Source organism: Artemia franciscana, chromosome 19, assembly GCF_032884065.1.
Source record: "Artemia franciscana chromosome 19, ASM3288406v1, whole genome shotgun sequence".
In the NCBI taxonomy this organism is placed as follows: domain Eukaryota; kingdom Metazoa; phylum Arthropoda; class Branchiopoda; order Anostraca; family Artemiidae; genus Artemia; species Artemia franciscana.
Genome location: NC_088881.1, coordinates 34,206,936 through 34,227,580, shown reverse-complemented (window position 1 = coordinate 34,227,580; position 20,645 = coordinate 34,206,936). Strand labels below are relative to the sequence as shown.

Sequence of the window (20,645 nt, the reverse complement as noted above, 5' to 3'; positions counted from 1 at the left end):
ATTGTTTAAAACCAATTTACCTTTCCAGCAGTTATGGTCCTCAGCGTTTCGATGATCTTAATTTTCAGCTCCTTATCAGTAACTCCTTCCAAAAGCCTAATACTCTCCTGAACCATTTTTGATACAGCTGCCTTCAGTTGACTCCTCCTCTTTGTTAACGAGACCAGTTGTTCACAAAGAGCGTCCCATTGTTTGCTTTCAAAACAAACACGAACAATAGCTTCAAGGACACGACCAGTAGATATGGCATCTGCACCCTTCAAGCAAAAAGTTTCAATAATACCTTCGAAATGGGACAATTCTCCAAAGTTTTGGTTCCCCTTTACGAGACCTCTTGGGCTATTAAAACAATAGAAAACAACTGTGCTTACTGACACTTCAATAACAATAAAAACTAAAAAAGGTGCAAAAAAGACCTATAAATTAAGCATGATAAAGGAAGAGAGAAAGAAATCCAAGAATTTACCACAAGTTTTTCTAGAATCCATAAAAATACAAAACTCCACGATCTAACACATGAAGTGCAGGATCAAAATAAAATAATATCAAAGACTGATGGCATCAGATTGGTCAACTTGAATGCAGGGCTGCCGAATGTAAAAGAAAGGAAACGCAAGGGGCAAGAATTTGGCGGTTTCTTAATTTACTAAAGGAACATACCTACATAATTCTACATAATGTTCTACTGATTGGCCAAGTTGAATGCAGGGTTGCCGAATGTAAAAGAAAGGAAACGCAAGGGGAAAGAATTCGGCGGTTTCTTAATTTACTAAAGGAACATACCTACATAATTCTACATAATGTTCTACTGATTGGCCAACTTGAATGCAGGGTTGCCAAATGTAAAAGAAAGGAAACGCAAGGGGAAAGAATTTGGCGGTTTCTTAATTTACTAAAGGAACATACCTCGTAAATGACAATCCACGGGTTCTACATAATGTGACATGCAATTAAGGGGTTGAAAGCAGATTATTCATAGAGAGGAAAAGGAATTTTAATTTTACACAAATTTCAGGGATGAAAAAAAAGTACAGAAAGCAAAACGAGGAGTAAATTTCAGGGTTATTAAAATGGATTATCGGTACTAGCCTGTAGTAAATACGTTTAAGGCTTCTTAAGGCACCAAAATTCACACAAACCCAAATTATCAAATCTATACGTAACTTAAAAGATAGTCCTTCATCTAAAAAAAGCCCTCAAAAACGAATAGCCTAAAATCAAACAGAACAATCATTTGGTCAGCTACTAGAACAACATGAAAGATGAATATCCGATAACAGGGGAAAAGTTGAAGAATCCCTAGAGGAAATTAAGAAAGTAGACGTGGAAACGTTCAGGATAAGACAGCTTACATCGAATAATAATAATGCCCTATACATATAAAAATCATTCAGTCATATATATCTAATAAATTTGAACTAGCCTCATACTCGATTACTCAGCAGAGAACTATTATTAATGGGAATCCCGACTATTATTACGAGCAGGATGAGTTATAAGGTGTTATCATCAGTAAAAGCAACAAGAGCATCCTCTGAATATGGATTATTATTATTTTTTGCAGAACGATTTATGAGGGGTTGTGACAAGCAAAAGCATCAAGAGTATCCTCTGAAAGGTGGACTATTATTATGAGTAGAATGAAATAGGGTGACAAAGTATAAATAAGATAAGCCTATTAACCACATTAATAAGATCGTCAACACATATTAACAAAAATACTACTCTTTAATCCTGGACTCCCTCAAATGTGAGGAATGCTGCAACTCCCCTCTGTCAAGTTAAAGCTTAGTTTGTATACAACGATTGTTTGAGAATGATAATCGCCCTTTTAAATATTTATTAGAGCAGTCGGTAGGAGGGGGGGGGGTGATATACCAAAGACGAATCTGATGATCCTCTTTTGTGTATTTCCCTGAAAGGGGGTCTCTTCAGACTTTTTGTTCTTTCTTTTTTTGAGGGTAATCCCCACTTTTCCCTTTTTCTGCAGGTGAGCGTATGAAATTATTTTTTATGTTACATTTAAAATATTTATGCAATAAATGAGGAGATACCACTCCAAAGCACCCATATTTTAGGCTCAATCCAAAAACCCCTCCGAATTAAAAGAGGTTAGGAAGTAAATTATTCGCCCCGCCCTCCATATTTACCTCAAGGACTCTTACTGTAAATTTGGGACTAAAAATGTCCTTTTTATGCTTCACCCCCTCAGACCCCATGAGGATCTATTTTCCTACCTCCCTAATAATAGGTATAAAACTATATACAAAAGTAGACAACTAATGAAACCTCGAAAGAACCAGGATAGTCGAAATTGCCTAAATTGCCTATAATAGCCATCTATTTAAAAATATTGCATATCTCTTTAGGAACAAATGCACCACTATTAAGGCCTATTATTGAAGCCACGATTAAGGCAGTATTAAGCGTATCTAGGAAATGAAATCCATAGCTTTTTGATAGTTGTAAATCGATTGGTCATCCCTTCATTTTAATTCACTAGTATTTTGGCTCTCTGAGGGAACAAATAGTTGCTTCACGCCATGAAGTGAGTAGAAAATACCACTTTGCTGTGGCACAGCCTCTTTTGCCACAAAACAGTTAAACTTTCAATTGCCATCGAAAATAATCCTCTTCCTTTTGATTACCCCTAGGTAAAAAAAAATAATGAAAAAAAGAACACTTTTATTTCAGGTATGACTTTCCCTTGTTTCTCAAAATTTAAGCAAAGTTTCTCTAACATATTACGCCTACACTGTCTAGCCCCCCAGCTCCAAGTCTGCTCTAGATTTTCTACAAACAGTCTCTTATAAATTGGTTTTTTATGTATTATCTTTGTTTTTTTTTATCTTCTAGTCAATGTTTTGTCTTTATAATGACTATTTGTTTCAAAGGATTATTGTGGCCAACTTATAGATTAGGGCTTTTCAAGGCCATCTTAAGTAAAGAGAAACACCGCTTTCATTCACCTTTGAGTACAAAAAAAACACTACTTAAATAAATAATTAGGCAATGTTTCTGGGGCCTATAACTTTTGATGGTTATCTATAAACTTGGAAGTACCTATCAAAGTGAAAATGAAATTTTATTATCTAAACCAAGACTGTATCCAGGGGGCTATAACCCCCCCCCCCCCTGCCGAAATGTTAGTCCGACTTCTAAAAACGTAACAAAATTGAATATAAACAAAATATTTGATGCATTTTTAAAGCTTTTTTGTAACCCCCCCCCCCCCAAAAAAAATCCTTTTGTAACCCCCCACCCTCCCGAAAAAATCCTGGATACAGCCCTTGTCTGAACTGGTTAAGTGGAAACTTACAGACCAAGTATATCTTTAAATAAGTAGGAATAATAAATTTCTGATTGAAAAATAGGAAGAATCAGGATCCAATTTTTAGGAATAAGGATAGAATAAAATAAGGATAGAATAAAGGATAAACAAGTAGGATCCAATTTTCAATCAAAAAGCCCTCTATACGCACTTATGCAGTTCTTAGTATTAGTAGGCTGCAAATTTCAAAAAAGATAGGCAGCCAAAAAAATCAGCAAAAAATCAGCCAATTAAAATATGGCACCAAAGTACTTAAGAATATATAGCTTTCCTTTGAAGATGCAATTGTCTTTGGGAACCATCGGAATATTAATATTTGAATTCTTATCTACAAAATACATTTGCAAATTTTGCTAATTATTTTTTTCTAATTTTCACAGTTTAGTAGGGCAACACTGACAGGAAAGAGGTATTCCCCTAAAAGCTTCATTATTTTAGAGCAACCAAAGAAAATCTTATGAATAGCCCTAAGATTAACCTAGACAAAACGAGTTTTTATTTGTATTTCCTAGGTGCTTAAGTGAATTTTGCATATTTGAAGTCATTATGACAACCATTTCATTGGATGTACATATTTTTATCAAAATTCTGCTTTTCAGAGTTATGGTTAGTGTGGGTATGGGCTGCTCTTTACTTAGAGTTGGTTACAACTCTAACTAACAGAAAAAAATAGTTTTTTTTAACTGAAAGTTAAAAAAACGACATTAAAACTTAAAACGAACAGAAATTACTCCGTATGTGAAATGGGTTGTCCCCACCGCAATCCCTCGCTCTTTACGCTAAAGTTTTAATTGTTTTAAAAAGTAGAATTGTGGCAAAGATTCAAACTTTAGCGTAAAGAGAGGGGGATTGCGGAGGGGACAACCCATTTCATATACGGAGTAATTTCTGTTCGTTTTAAGTTTTAATGGCGCTCCTTACTTTCAGTTTTAAAAAAAAATAGTCTTTTTTAATTAATTTCTGAACGTTTTTGAATTAATACAAGTTTGATTTTGGCTCTCCGCACATAAATTAATAAAATGAAATTTGTATATTAATTCTTTTTGTGGCTAAATGGCTTTCTCTTAGTTTTGATCAGACGATTTTGAGAAATAAGGGGTGGGGAAGGAAGCCTAGTTGCCCTCCAGTTTTTCGGTTACTTAAAAAGGCAACTAGAACTTTTAATTTTTAACGAACGTTTTTATTAGTAAAAAATATACGTAACTTAAGGATTAACTTACGTAATAAACTTTTATATTCTTATATTTTCATTATATATACGAGGGGGTTTGTACCCTTGTTAATACGTCGCTCTTTACACTAAATCGTAAGTTTTGTCCCAATTCTTTAAGAATGACCCCTGAATCAGAAAGGACGTAGAATAAATAGTTGAAATTACTAAAAATACTTTAGCATTAAGAGCGAGGTAATTATCTCCTCCTAAATACCTCGCTCTTTATACTAAAGTATTTTTAGAACCCCTTATATGCGTAATAATCTCTGTTCGTTTTAACTTTCAATGCTACTCCCTACTTTTAATTGAAAAAACTTTTTCATGTTTATTTTATAGTATTGCTAGAAAATCCTGCACTCTTTTCATTGAATTTTTCTTCCCCCATGAAATATTCCTCCAAGGAAAGATCCTCCCACATAGCCCTCCCCTCAACCCCATCCCCAAACCAAAAAATCCCCCTGAAAATGTCGGTACACTTTCCAATAACCATTACTATTTTGTAAACACTGGTCAAAGTTTGTAACTTGCAGCCCCTCCCCCAGAGATTGTGGGGGAGTAAGTCATTCCCAAAGAAACAGTTATTTTGGTTTTCGACTATGCGGAATAAAATGGCTATCAAAATTTTGATCAGTTGACTTTGGGAAAAAAAGAGAGTGGGAGCCTAGGTGCCCTCCAATTTTTTCGGTCACTTAAAAAGGGCACTAGAACTTTTCATTTCCGTTAGAATGAGCCCTTTTGCGACATTCTAGGGCTGCTAGGTCGATACGATGACCCCTGGGGAAACAAACAAAAAAACAAACAAACACGCACCCGTGGCAAAAAATACGAAATTCCACATTTTTGTAGATAGGAGTTTGAAATTCTCGCTATTGGGTTCTCTGATACGCTGAATGCGATGGTGTGATTTTCGTTAAAATTCTATGACTTTTAGGGGGTGTTTCCCCCTATTTTCCAAAATAAGGCAAATTTTCTCAGGCTTGTAACTTTTGATGACAAAGACAAAATTTGATGAAACTTACATATTTAGAATCAGCATGAAAATTCGATTCTTTTGATGTATCTTTTAGCATCAAAATTCCGTTTTTTTTAGAGTTGCGTTTACTATTGAGCTGGGTCGCTCCTTACTCCAGTTTGTTACCACGAACTGTTTGAAACAAACCTTTATATGGCAATATAGCACAATATTATAGCCCAATAATAATGGATAGATAAGATTTATTGCAAAAAAACTGCAGGCCATAGCAGGAGCGTAAATTATTATGGGGTAGATGGACGGGTGGGGGGCCAAATGACCCTCCCATACCTTTGCCCCCCCCCCCCGCCAGCTTAAACATAGTTCCTTCAAAAATCGTGCCAAATTAAGATAAGCCTACACAATTCAAGCATCAATAGAAAGGAATCAGTTTTCTTCAGCATGTATTTACCTATATAGAACTATATAATACTACTACTACTAATAACTCACTGCACCATCAAGCAGCCTGAGGCCAACACCTCCTCCTCCAACCTAATCTATTCAAGGCCTCCCTCTTTACACCTTCCCAGGAAGTTTCCATTTCCTTTAAATCTTTATTTATGACATCCTCTCACACAAGACGAGGACAACCTGCTTTCCGTGTAGCCCCAGTTGGTTGGCCAAAAAGGACAATCTTCGGCAATCTGTCACCCTTCATCCACAGAACATGGCATAGCCATCTCAACCTTTCTTTCATTATATAGCCCTAGAAAGTGGGATTGGGTCTATAGCACTATATAGCATCTCTATAGTACTTTTATGCACTATATAGTACTTTCATGGTACGAAATGGCTTGTTTTCAAGTTTTTACTGTCATTTTCACTTAATTAGGGAAAGTGGCTCCAATTTTGCCCAGCCTCCCCCAGGATTTTGCCGAAATTACACCAGTGGTCCATAGCAACATAAAATACAGCCTAAAAACAAAGCTCAAGGAACAAAATACAACTTTAAATAATACAAACCAAGAAAAGAAAAAAAAACACAACAAGGTCTAATATTTTAACTGACAAACAACAACCATAATAAAATTGCAAAGAAGGTCAGTATGAAATAGGAAATAAAGATGAGGAAAAGGAGGGGGCAAGTATTTGAGAGTTGTGCTTACAGTTCGAACTTGTTTTTCCAAATTCAAAAGTTTTTCAAGGCCTTCAAAAAACGATCCCTCTTTGGCTTCTTTTTCCAGCTTGGGTAGGCTCTCGTCAACGGTTGTAGAATAATCCACTTCCATTTTTGTGCTTTCGGGTATTACTTCCATGACGCTTACGTAAATTATTTCTAAAAATAAAAATCCAATATCATTTTATTCATACAGTTTTATAGTTTGGATTGTCAAATTCTTTTTGAACATTTTGGGATCAGTATATACTTTTTAGTCAATTTATCTTCGCCATTATGACCACATTCGGCTCTAAAAAAAAAATAAATAAATAAAATACTCACTTAGTACTACATAATTTCTTGAGATGTGCCAACAAACTTTGTACCCCCCCCCCTAATAGTCAAATATATACCCCAAATCATATTTACAAAATGAAACCTTTTTTCTTAACAGACATTAGTTATTAAATCAACATGAAGAAAAGAGTTAGCATACAGAAAAATAATTGCATATGCATAATTTGGGGTATAAATTCGGCCATTAGGGGATAGGTATAAAGTTTATTGGTACACTTTAAAGGATTATGTATTTTATAACTGAGTATTTTAGAAATTTTAAAAGTATTTCTCAGAATTTTGAAGTGTTTCATGTCTCTGGAAGACTAAAATTTGAGCTGTTGAGAAGGAAACACGTTAAGAAAATAATTCTTGCTTCATGATTAAATAAAAGAAACAAGTTTTTTTTCAACTGAAAGCAAGGAGCAACATTAAAATCTAAAATGAATACAATCAGATTGTAATGTTGCTTCTTACTTTCAGTTGAAAAAACTTATTTTTCTTATTTAATATCTGATTATTTTTGAAATACTGCAGGGAATTTTGCCTCCCTCTAGACCCTTTGTCCACAAAAGGTCCTCCCATTAGAAACCCCTCCTGGAAATTACCTATGGATAATTCTGTCCTTGATACAAATTCTCCTATATAATTATTTCAGATAACTTAGATAACTCTCTCCCCCAAGAAAATTCCAATCCCACTATAATTTTCTCTAGACAATTCTGCAAAACATCTCTGCATGTAAAATGGAGTCACAACAGAGAAAGTAAGACAAATAAAACAAATTTTATACATGATTTCTAGAAAATTCTTCCTGGAAAGTTCACCCCCAAAAGCTGTACCCTAATAAAAGATTATTGCCATACCCCTGATAAAAAAAAACTGTATACTTCCCAATAATAAATCCTGCTAGTAAACAATTGGCAAATTTCACAACTTGTAGCCCTTTCCCCAGAGACATTGGCAGGTCATGTCATCCTCAGATATATATTTATTGGACTTTTCAATTATTCTGAACAAAATGACTATTTCAAAACTTGGATCAGGTAGCTTTGGGGAGAAAAAGACATGTAAGGGGGTCTAATTGCCCTGTAGTCTTTTTGGTCATTTAAAAAGGACACTAAAATTTTGGTAAACTTCTAGACAAGCTACTTTTTTCTATCTTGGAAAGGGGTTAGATTGGGACAAAAGCATTCTTGATTTTTATATCTTGGAAATTTACCTACTTGACAGGTCCTATATCTATTAGAATTTAGACAAACCAACACTATATCTTAAATTTCAGTTTGAGTTTATTCTCTTTGGTTTTAGTTTTGAAAATACAATTCCTGTTATTTGAGTAAATTTTTTAGCTATATCAATGTTTTTGTCTAAATTTAGGAAATGCATTTGCAGGTCTTTGAAATCTCATAAATTGGAAAAAGATATGCAGCTGAAAATACTTTCCTTGTAAACTTCATTTAAACAAAATATCTATTTTTAAAGGCCATCAAAAGTCACTGCCCTCTAGAGGGAGAAGGAGAAGAGGTAAGCACTTCAAAATAACTTCCCAGGACCTACTATAATCTGTAGATCCACCCCTGAACGTTTCATTGGCATTTGTGTGATATACCCCCAACTACTCAAGTTGTTCATTCATTGATGCATTATAGAACCTGTTTTTTTTTTTTTTTTTTTTTTTTTCATTAGTTTCTTTCAGCTTAGCATGGCACAAGACAAAAGACAAGTGACAAATAGAAGGAAAATATGTAATTTTGGCTTTATATTTGCAAATTAGGGGGTGGGGGTAGATTATTTGGACAGTGTGAAGTTAGAAAACAATTCTTACTACATAATATGCAGAATAATTGTACCTAGCAGATTAGGCATGCAGACCTGCTATACTTTAATCCCCCCCTAATGTGAAAATATATAGCCCAGATTTTTTTATAAAGTTTTAAATTTTTAGCACACTTAGGTATATTTCATTAGGATTGAGTATCAGAGAAACTTATTAGAAGAATATTAGGTTGGGGGTATATCATACAAGTACCATTTCATTTTCCAAACCTAATTAGCCTACTTTCAAAGTTACCAAAAAAGTAGCTGGTCTAGAATTTCACCCTAACTTTTGATTCCCATTCAACTGAGCCCTCTCCTAATCTTTAGGAATATTGTTTAGACACAATCACCCCTGGGCAGAAAAAGAACAAACAAATAAACTTGTATCCATGATCTACTGACAAAAAACACAAAATGTCACATTTTTGCAGATAGGTGCTTATAACATTTATGGTAGAATTTCCTAATATACTAAATTTGATGGGTTTATTTTCAATAAGATTCCTTGTATTTTAGGGGATATTTCCTCCTTTTTTGTAAAACAGGCAATTTTTCTCAAGAATTGTAGCTTTTGAAAGGTAATATTAAACTTAACATACATTCAGAATCAGCATAAAAAGATAATTCTGTTGATGTACTACAACTAACAACTCACCACAGCATAAAGCTGCCTGAGGCCAACACAGCTATGCATACTCCTCATTCATTCTAATCTATTCAAAGCCTCCCTCTTTATACCCTCCCATGAAGCTTCCGTTTCCTTTAAATATTTCTTTATGACATCCTCCCACTCCATACAAGGACAACCTACTTTCTGTTTAGCCCTAGACGGTTGGCCAAAAAGGAAAATCTTTGGTATTCTATCATCCTTCATCTGCAGAATGTGCCCAAGCCATCTAAACCTTTCTTTCATTATAGCCCTAGAAAGTGGCACTGAGCCACATGTTTTGTACAGCCTGCTGTTTGAAATACAGTCAGTCAGCCAGGTAAGAAATAAACTTACCTCTATAATCGGAATTTCATCCTGAATCTGACATTCATTGTGTTGCAAGAGTAACACTTTAGTTTTGTTGTGTTTTTTTTCCCTAGCACCCCAATTTCAGTTTATTCCTAGAAAGTGGCAAAGTCTAACCTCTGCAGTTTTTATGGAAAGTGTGGACCTTAGTCTGGATTGATGAATATGACTTGGCATTTTGGAAAACTTCATAGAACTCTTGCCTGGGGCCAAAAAGGATGGTTTTTGCTTGTATTTCTTCCCATTTCTATTTGTGATTTCAGCTGAGTTTATCATTTGGTTTTTTGCATTTGGGATTGCAGTAAAGAAATGGTATCAGATGTGCATCTTAAACTTTAAAAGTTCTCTGATTGCTAAAGAAATTAGAGTTTATCCTTTGCTCCTTTCAAAGTTATGATGTTAGAAACTTGGCCTATGGCAAAAAAGTCAAGTTTTGAACTGAAACAGATAGATTTTTCTTTTTGACAGCAGTTGATAGCTCTTGATGAGCTGATCCAAGTATATGCCATTAATTTTTTGGTAGAAAAATTCGTTCATGAGATATACCAGTTTGAAAGTTTAAAGGGGTTGACAACTTCAGTAGTAAGGTACACACTGAAACCAAAAATAGGCCAATACAAAAATGATATCAGATGTTCCTCTTAAACCTTAAAAGTTCTCTCAGTGCTAAGGAAATTAGAGTTTATCCTTTGCTACTTTATAAATGATGACATCAGAAACTTGGCCTACTGCAAAAAAATCAACTTTTGAACTAAGACAGATATATTTTTTTTCAATGGTAGTCAATAGCTCTTTATGAACTGATTAAAGTATAGATCATCCATTTTTTGGAAGAAAAATTCCTTCATGAGATATACCATTTGAAAGTTTAAAGGGGTTGACAACTTCAGTAGTAAGGTACACACTGAAACCAAAAATAGGTCAATACCAATTGTGAGACATATAGGGGAGTTTTAAGTAACAATCAGCTGTTTAGCTCATAATCATCTTCAGCAATGAGGGGTTTTGCAACTTTTGCTAGTTGGTGTACCTATTATTTGTTCCTGGTGCATTTGATGGTAAGACCAATTTGGTTCCAGTGGTAAGACATGTAGGAAACTTGTAAGTAATAATTGGCTATTAGGCTACAATCATCTTCAGTGATGAGGGGTTTGCAACTATTACAAGTTGGTGTACCCAGTGTTTATTTTAAGATCCTTACAGATTAACAACTTCAGTGTTTAATTGAAGCAAGGAAACAAAACCAAAGTGTTGCCCTTGCAACACTTTACTTGGCAAAGCTGAACAAAGGTTGCTGCAACACCCCACATTGCCCATACAACATAGATCTAGTTTTCATTGCAAATTTAATTTTAAGTCCTTCACAGACCCTTGAAGAAATTATAATTTCTCTTATTTTAAATACAGCTCATACATATGTATTAGCATAAATTTTGTCAAAATCAGTTTATCCATAATTTGAAGTCATAGCGCTGCATAAATTTGAACCCTGGATATATATGTATTAAACTGTGAGATAAAACTGTTTTTCTTTGTTTTTTTGCATTTTCCCTGGTCTTATGTTATCCTAGGTGTTGATTTAAGGGACCTACCTCAGTGCTGTGATTGATATATTTAGACTTTTGGGCAATTCATTTTAATTTCCTTCTTCTTCTTATTCAGCAGACGGGCTTTTCAGTTGATACTATTTAGCCCTTTTCCTTTTGGCTCACTCTGTGAGATCGACAGAGCTATGGAGGTGGTTAATCTTATATGATTTGTATCTGCTCAGATTTCTTGAAGTATATCTTTTGATACCAGTAGTTGAATTATAAGAGAGTATATATTGATCTCTGTGCTCTGCGGGAGAGTATGGTCAGCAAGACTCTTGGCTGTTAGTGGAATTTTGTGGTGTTTGAAGCATTCTAACATTTTACATCGCAGGGTATACTGTGCAGACGTCAGCATATTACATTCAAATAGGCAGTGATCTATTGTTTCATTCTTATGATTACAGGATCTGCAAAGGGGGGACGAGGGAACTTCGCCACTTGAATTAGGGATCTGATATGAAAATGCCTGAAAATTTAGCCCATTTGAACCTGACCGAATCCTATGATAAATCTTGGAAAGGTGCTTACTTGGGAAAGGTGATGGGGTAGGATTCTTATTATTTATCTGTACCTCTGTAAATCTCCAGCGGTAAATATCTCTAATGGGGATTGATCTCCCACTTGGCTGGTCAATATTTAAAGCATATTTGGCTATTTCATCTGCCTTATGGTTACCTATTATACCTGAGTGGCTTGGAATATACTGTATATGAGTTAAAATACCTTTTGAAGCAAAAATATCAATAATCCTAAGACAACGAAATGTGTCAATATCCATCTTATTTTGAGAAGCTGACGAAAGAAGCTCAAGGCTTGACAAAGAATCAGAATATATTATAATATTTTTAATATTAACTTTCATATATTCATTAACCATGAGGAAATCTAATGCCATGATTATGGCATTTAGCTCGGCAGACATTACAGATGAATTATCTTGTAATCTCTCTCCTAAAGCGATATTATGGGTTGGGAAGAATGCTCCGCTTGCCACTTTCTCATTCATTTTGGACCCATCTACAAAAATTTGGAAATGGTTTTTATAAGCAACATTATTTAGTTCGGCAAATTTTTTCTGAATAAAAGATATGGGGGTAAGTTCTTTGGTCCACTTTGAGAAGTCAGTCTTTATTATGGGGGTTGACCAACTCTAAGGGGGGGTTTGGGGGAATGTGGGTACAATAGATTTTACTGGCACTGGGAACTTCTTCTGGATATTTGCATATTCATTTGCAACGCCTCTAAACATAGATGGATTTCTTAACCAGTTATGCAGGGTATGAGAATCATTGGCTTCAATTTTTGTAAGGTACTTAATTAGTAGAGAGCTTCTTCTATCATTTATTGGTGATAGTCCACTCTCAGTAAGCAGAAACTTAGTTTTTGTTGGTTTCCTAAGACCAAATATAAGACGAATTATATCATTTTGTGTCGTTTCGATTTTTTGCATGTGGGTCTTAGCACAAGCACCATAAACTATGAGGCCATAATCAATATGGGGTCTTATATATGATTTATAAAATTGGAGTAGTGTTTTCTCATTACAGCCCCAAGGTGTGGCTAGTAGCCTTTTAATTATTCTTATTTTTCTATAGCACTTTTTTATTGTATTTGTGATGTGGAGGTGGAAATTTAGTTTTTGGTCAAGTATGAGCCCTAGGTAATTAATTTGATTATCCTCTGGGATAAGTATTCCATTTAATGTTAGCCTAGCATCATAATGATTTCGCTTATGGTGGAATTGGATAATTTTTGACTTTGTGGGTGCAGTAGGTAAAATGGACTTTTGGGAGAACTTTTCAAATTGGAAAAGTGCATTTTGCAACTTTGAATGCGCAATCTCGAAGGTATTGCCAGTTGCCCATAATACCAGATCGTCAGCGTACTGTAGATTGGTATGTGGGAGGTTCATGTCCCACAGAAAAAGTGAAAATAGGAGGCAGCTCAGGACTGCACCCTGTGGAAGGCCTTTGGTTATTGAAGTTTTGGGTGAAGAGGCTGAACCTACACAAACAATGAAACTTCGGTTTTCTATAAAGGATTTTATGAAGGATACAAATTTGGGGGGTAGTCCAAGGTTTGTAAGTTTAACTAATAGAATCTGGTGGTCAACATTATCATAAGCTCCTTCAAAATCTAGGAATGCAGCAGTTAAGACATTATTTTTTGATAGGGAGTCATTTATTGCATTTGTTAACACTATGAAAGCATCTGTTGATGAGTGGTGTTTCCTGAAGCCAGTTTGAGTATGAGGTATCAGATTATTCTTCTCAACAAACCAAAGCAGCCGATGGTAAATCATTTTCTCCGTTAATTTTCCCAGCACTGGGGTAATCATTATGGGTCTATATGACTGAGGGTCATGTTTAGGTTTATTTTTCTTTAAAATTGGTATGAGAGATGAACATTTCCAGTTATTAGGGAATGTGGATGTAGCCCATGCATGGTTATAGCAATTTAGGAGCTCCTGTTTGTACAAAGGGGAAAGATTCTTTATCCATATAGGGTGTATATTATCATAGCTACTTGTAGCATTGGCCTTGATATGCTGAATTGCATTATTCAATTCATGTATTGAGATTCATGTATTCAATGGTTTATATATTCTGAACCTGGTCGGGGCTGGTAAATAGGATTTGTCATGATTTGTGTAGTGATATTTTGGTTTTTTGATGTTAGCTTTTTTGAGAATAGGGAGGCTAATAATTTTGTCTTATCAATGTCATTATCATAGTGGGAATTCTCATGTATTAGTTCATACATAAGAGGGTTGGAGGATGTTTTTTTCCCACAGATTTTGCTTATAAGTCTATGTATTCTTGGCTCAGATGTTTCTCTGGAAAGATTATTTGCAAAATTATTCCAATAATTATATTTGGCATTAGTTATTGTTCTCTTGAGGTTAGCCTCTGCTTGTAATTTACTTAAATATGTGTCAGGGGATGGTTTTCTTAGGTATGCTCTCCTAGTTGCATTTTTTATTCTCCACATAATTTGGCAATCTTTTGTCCACCATGCTTTAGGGGTGTGTTTAGGGATGGTTTTCCTAGGTGAAGTTCTGGGGATAGCTTGATTAGCCGCATTTGTTAATATTGATGTCATAGCTTCAGCACACGTGTCAGCAGTTACAACTGAGGTATGAGATTTCTGGGTTAAACTTAGAACTTCTTCATTAAGCTTATTTCTAAACATGGTCCAATTTGCTTTGGTGTTGACATATTTAGGGATATGTGGGAGAATATTGGCTGGTTCATTTAAAGAGGATACTATTGCAAAATGGTTAGTGCATAGATTTTCAATTTTCTTAATATAAATTTTATTTAGCATATTTATTGAAACAATTTGTAGGTCAATAGTTGAAAATTTACCACTTTTGGGGTTAAAATATGTATTTAGATTAGGAGGGGTAGCAATTGCTAAATCGGCATTATTTGAAATCAATCTTTCAATGAGCTTACCAGCTTTATTTGCTGGCTTATCCCCCCACAGAAGACTGTGGGCATTAAAATCCCCGCAGATGATTATGTTTTTTAGCATATTAGAATTAGTAATATAAGTGAAAAAATCCATGGCATCTGTAGTCTGGCCATTGGGGTTATAAAGACTTAATGTGTATGTTTTTGTATTATTTATCCAGACATTGATGCCAATAACATCAACATCATTTGAAAAATCTGGGAAATTAATACCGCAAAATTTAATATTATTATTTAAAATTATAGCTACGCCACCTCCTTTTCTCTGAGAAGACCTATCCTTTCTCAGGATAGTATATCCTGGAAACTTTGTTTGTTGGTTATTAGTCAAATGGGTTTCTTGAAGGCAAGCAATATCAATGGAATTTTTATTCATAAAATATAAAAGTTCATTTAACTTATTTTCTGAAAGTGATCTTATATTCCACTGAAGTATTGAAATATGCTGCTTTGTTGTTTTAATTTTCATTTTGCTGTGTATCAATCTTTAGCTTTGCTAGGAGTAGAGCAAGATCTTTTTTTGCTTGGATATGCATGTGATTGGGTAGGTACAATTTTGCCAATTCGCTTATTATTTTTGCTTTTTGTGGTTGTTTTAGGTTCATTGACTGTACTGCATTAGAATTTTGTATAAATAGGCACATGTTAGGTGTTAATTCATTTGGATATTCATCTGGCTTTTTGTTGATAATTTGATTAATACCCATTAATACTTCTGATTCATTTCTACTCGGGAGAGGTGGATATTCTGATATTCTATCATTACTTGTAGAGGCTGGAAGGTTTGTCCAGGGTGAATCTCTCTTATAGGAATGTGAGCTTGGTTGCTTTGAGGAAGGAGTCTTATTGGGGGTGCTTGATGCTTTTGGTAGAATGGTTGGTCTGTGGGTGAGAGGGTTGGGTGGTTTCATAAAGTTTTTGGTCAGGTGTGATTGAGCTGCATTTGCTTCCATTGCTGCAAAAGGGTAAGGTATGTTTTTTTCTGTTGCTATTTGGAGTGTTAGTGCTCGTTTTTTATATACAGGGCATAAAGTTTTATTAGTAGAATCGTGGGGACCATTGCAGTTGATACATTTTGGCTGATTGTTTTTACAATTTATCATTCCAGTGGGGTGGGAGTTTTTACAAGAATTGCATTCATGTAATGTTTCACTGCATGTGTTTTTTGTGTGTCCTAGTCTTAGACATTTTTGGCATTGGATAGGTTTTGGCTTGTAGGGCTTGTGGGGTTTCCTTTGTCCAAATAGGAATATCTGATCCAGGTTATTATTTTCTTCTCTTAGTATGAATAAGAAAGACTTGCTTAGCTTTTGGCCATTGGCATCTGGTTTACCCAGTTGGGTTACATCAACTACTGGGATTGGGTTACCAGTTCTGTCAGAGAGTCCTTCTTTTAGATCCTGAATAGGAATTTCTGGAGGGATGTTATACACTACTATTTTAGTTGGGTTTTGGTTTGGGGTCCAGAGAACATATTTTATTGGTATGTTAAGAAGAGATTTTAAATTCTGTAATATATCTGCTGATTTAGAATCTTGAAGGGCTATTAGCAGAGATCCATCACGGTTAATGTTTAATGAAAACATTGATTTTAACATTTTAAAGATTGCAACCCTCAAAAGAGCTACCTTTTTTATCTCAAAGGGGGTACCTGGAGTGATTTTTAAGTAAATTCCAAGGTTTTGTGAGGGGAATGTTGGATTATGGGAAGGGGTATTATTTTTGATTGGTGAAATCTTTTTCCTTTTTTTTGAGTTTCTTGATAGGACCTCTTGAAATTCATTTTCAGTCTCATCCTGTATTGTGACATACGCCCCGACTTCCACCATTGTATTATTCAATGACCCCTCATGTGAGCTTTGAGAAAGTTGACTTGACCAGCCAAAGGGTTGAATGTTTTCAGTGGTACTTGGGGTAGGGTCAGGGGGGATTTTATTGGGTGGTGTTCTATGCATTGCCTATTGGAATAAGCTTTAATACAATCAAAAAGAAGAAGGGAAAAATTGATAATATAAAACCAGACTGTCTGCCACTCTTTCAAAGGGAGGACTTCACCATCCACAAAAAAAAACACCATAGTGTTGTCTAGAAGATGGTTTGGTATAAGATTGGTTCAACTGACTGCTGATAAATCTAGGTAAATATCACAAGAACTTTTATTATAAATTTCTTAAAGAGTTGCTGTTGTGATTTTCAATTCTCCAGGGAATTACACATCTTCCCGTTCTTCATTATTTACCAATACAGTGTTGCCGGTCTAAATTTGCGAAGTATCTGTTTTTTGATAAAGCCACAGATTACGTAAGCTGAATCGTTTATTTTCTGCATTTGGGGAAACCTGTGCAGAAGAGAGCGATAACAAACACGAAGAGCCGTATTGGTACCGGCGGGATATCCATCCTTAAACTGCTGGGGATACGCGATTTGAGTATCCGCGCTTCCCACAGGTCCCCCAAGTTCTGAAAACCCCGTGATAAATTGATATCTGTTGGCTGAAAGATTTTTTTTTTCCCATTTTTTTCCAGCGCTTTTTTCTCATATCATGCCGCCACCTAGCGAAATTAAGGCCACATCAAGTAGAAGACCAAAAAGGACTCATATAAGTCCGAAAAAAGGATCCGACAATTGTCTTGCCTGCAATATTGCATTAGAAAATGATTCTTATGCCATTCTTTGTGATGGGTGTGACAAGTGGATATGTACCGAGTGTCTAGACATGCCTGAACCTGAATATCTGCTTATCACGAAAATCTCCCGACGTGTAGATATTTGTATCTAGTGCACAGCATGTAAATACGGATCAACATCTGTTAATACTCAAAATCCTAGTGTTGAGAATATTGTAAAAGCTACAATAAATAGCATGAAAAATGACATCATTGATAAAATCCCATCTCAAGCGGCCTTTCAAGAAATTGTCCAAGCATCTTTAAAAGACTTGGAAACATCATTAAAAGCTGAAATCTCACAAACTGTCAGTGAGATAAAATCACAAGTGTCAGCACTGGAAACCCGGGTGTCCGAAAAATGCTCACTCTCTGAAATGCGTTCCAAAGTCCAGACGGTAGTTCTTCAAGAGACAACAAGCATCAAAGCCAATCTTACCCAGCATCTTGATAGTGAGATCCAGCGCCACTTTTCTGAAGAAAGGGACAGACAACGTAGAGCCCTTAACATTGTTGCGTTTGGGATCCCTCCACAACCCAATGACCAACTATTCATCAAGTCCTATATTGATCAAAAGTATAAGCTCAGAGACGTTCACATCAATAATGTGAGAAGACTTCCGATCCCTACCAACTTTCTGCCATCTGCACGCCCTCCTCCTGTCCTTTTTACTGTCCCAAGCCTGGACATCAAAAGGTCAATCATCAACCGCTCCCGCGAGCTCCACGAGGATATACAATTTCGTGGTGACGCATCCAAGACGGAGAGAAACAGGAGGAAGGCTTTAGTTGAGGAGTTGAAAAGAAGAATAAGCTCAGGTGAGCCCAACCTCATGATCTTCAAGGGCCAAATCGTTCCAAAAAACGAGGCTGCTCATCACAGTTGGGAAGCGCCACCCCGGTCCCCTCCAAGGCAATCCACGATGGAAACCTAGTTATATCATCGCATCCTCATGTAAATAGTTTTGTTTCCCCAGTGCTTCGTTTTGATAAATCGTCAGTTGATATTTCTTGTGAAGCTTCCAATCCTTCTCCAAATGTTTCCCATGTCAATTTAAGAGCTATTCCTGCTAATGTTAATTCAAATGTTATATCTAATAATTTGCTTGTGTCATGTCAGAATTCAGCGGATTCAAGTTTTTCAAGTACTATATCTGATATTACCTCTGAGTCTCAACAGCCAAATTTCCCGAGTCAAAAGCCCCTTTCTGAAAATACTTTCCGTGTTCTTTCAAGCAATGTTGACTGTCTGACAAATCAGCTTCTAGAATCCGGAGTGCTCCTTAGGGAGGAAGCAGCAGATATTGCGAGTTTTGTTGAATTGTTACCGAAACATAGTTTTTTGGTGGTTACTGAAACATCCCTACAGATCTCGGGATAACAACTATTTAGCAACTTGGAGCACTCAAATTGTCAAAGAGGAGTTGGTGTTTATGTAAGAGATGGTATCCAGGTTAGTGTTGTAAATCCCACTATGCTTGATATATCTTTGATAGAAAGTGTATGGCTTGATATCTCCATTGCTAATAAAAATTTGCGTCTTGGGTGCGTTAACGAAGTCCAAGTGCTCCTTCCCTTGAAGATAGTGAATTGGCCCTCAAAACTATCATTGATGAAATGACATCTTCAATTTCCCTTTGGAGCTCATTTGAATTAATAATCACTGGAGATTTTTATTTTCCTGCAATTGAGTGGGTTGAAGAAACTGGACATATTTCATCTAATAGTAGAGACTCACCTTTTTTATCTTGCCTATCAAATAATTTTCTTCATCAGACTATTGATAAGCCTACACGCTATAGAGCTGATCAGAATCCCTTGCTGTTAGACCTTGTCATTTTGCGTGATACTGATTCCCTCATTCGTAATGATTATTTACCGCCAATTGCTAGTAGTGACCACCTAGTTATTCTGTCTGTGTTGTCCCTAAATAGTCGTCCTCAACCTAAATTTCGTCCTCAGACTTTCACCGACTATGAGGCAATACAGCAGGAACTTTCATCTGCAAACTGGTCAATGCTTATCACCAGTGACATCAATGAGTCATGGCTAAATTTCAAAAAAACTCTTCTTGCTCTTGAAAAGAAACATTCCAGGGTTATTTTTAGGAAACAGCTCAAAACACTTCCCTTCCTCACTAAGGAAGTTAAGAAGCTGATTAACCAGAAATCTAGAGCTTGGAAACGGTATATGAAGAAGAGGAACCAGGAGACCCTGTCATTTTATAAGGCAGTATGGAATCGTGTAACAGATTCTGTAAAAAAACTGAAATCTGCCTACAAGGAAATTTTGGCTTCTGAGATCAAGTTAAACCCAAATTCTTTTTGGAGACATGTCTCTTCTAAAAACCCAAATCATCATACTATTCCTGACCTTGTTGACCACAGTGTATTACACTCATCTCCAATAGATAAGGCTGACATTCTAAATGCACAATTTGCTTCTGCCTTTACCCAAAATTCAGACACCTCCTCACCAGATCCTCCATTGCATGAAGTGCTTTTCCCTATGCCTGATCTGTCAGTAGGTGAACTAATGGTTTTCAATAGCCTTGAGAAGCTTGATGTAAATAAGTCAAAGGGACCAGACGGTGTTCATCCACATCTTCTTAGGGAGTGTCAAAAAGCTCTCAGCTACCCCCTGTGCATGCTGTTCCGGTTATCTCTTCAAAATGGGGAACTACCGCATGATTGGAAAACATCTTATATAACCCCAATCCATAAAAAGGGATGAAGAGACTCAGCAGAGAATTACCGTCCCATAAGCATCACCTCTGCAGTTGTTAAGGTGCTTGAGAGATTTGTTAATAAAGCTCTAATTGAACATCTTGAGGTCAATAATATCCTTTCCACATCACAACATGGTTTCAGATCTGGTAGATCTGTGGACACTAACCTTATCCAAACATATGAATTAGTGACTACACTGCTTGATGAGGGTTTTCCTGTCGACATGATTCTTCTTGATCTGTCCAAAGCATTTGACAAAGTTTGTCATGAATTCCTCATAATCAAATTGAGGGCTGCAGGTGTCAACGAAGGTGTTGTACAGTGGATTATGGGCTTCCTTTCTGAAAGATCA

At 35.9% G+C, this 20,645-nt stretch overlaps 2 protein-coding genes across 2 annotated transcripts in view; one reads left to right on the top strand and one right to left on the bottom strand.

Annotated features, from left to right (window-relative positions):
* Positions 1–20,645, bottom strand: part of LOC136039597 (26S proteasome non-ATPase regulatory subunit 12-like) — a 65,900-nt gene that overhangs the window by 37,019 nt on the left and 8,236 nt on the right. Inside the window, exons 2-3 of the mRNA XM_065723463.1 lie at positions 6,666–6,835; positions 21–257 (exon numbers count right to left, since the gene is read on the bottom strand). Coding sequence (XP_065579535.1) covers positions 21–257; positions 6,666–6,815 — 387 coding nt within the window. The 5' untranslated portion in view covers positions 6,816–6,835. The remainder of the gene's footprint in view (positions 1–20; positions 258–6,665; positions 6,836–20,645) is intronic.
* LOC136039128 (uncharacterized) lies at positions 19,182–20,297 on the top strand. The gene has a single exon (XM_065722614.1). It carries the CDS (start codon positions 19,182–19,184, stop codon positions 20,295–20,297), a length of 1,116 nt encoding a protein of 371 aa, XP_065578686.1.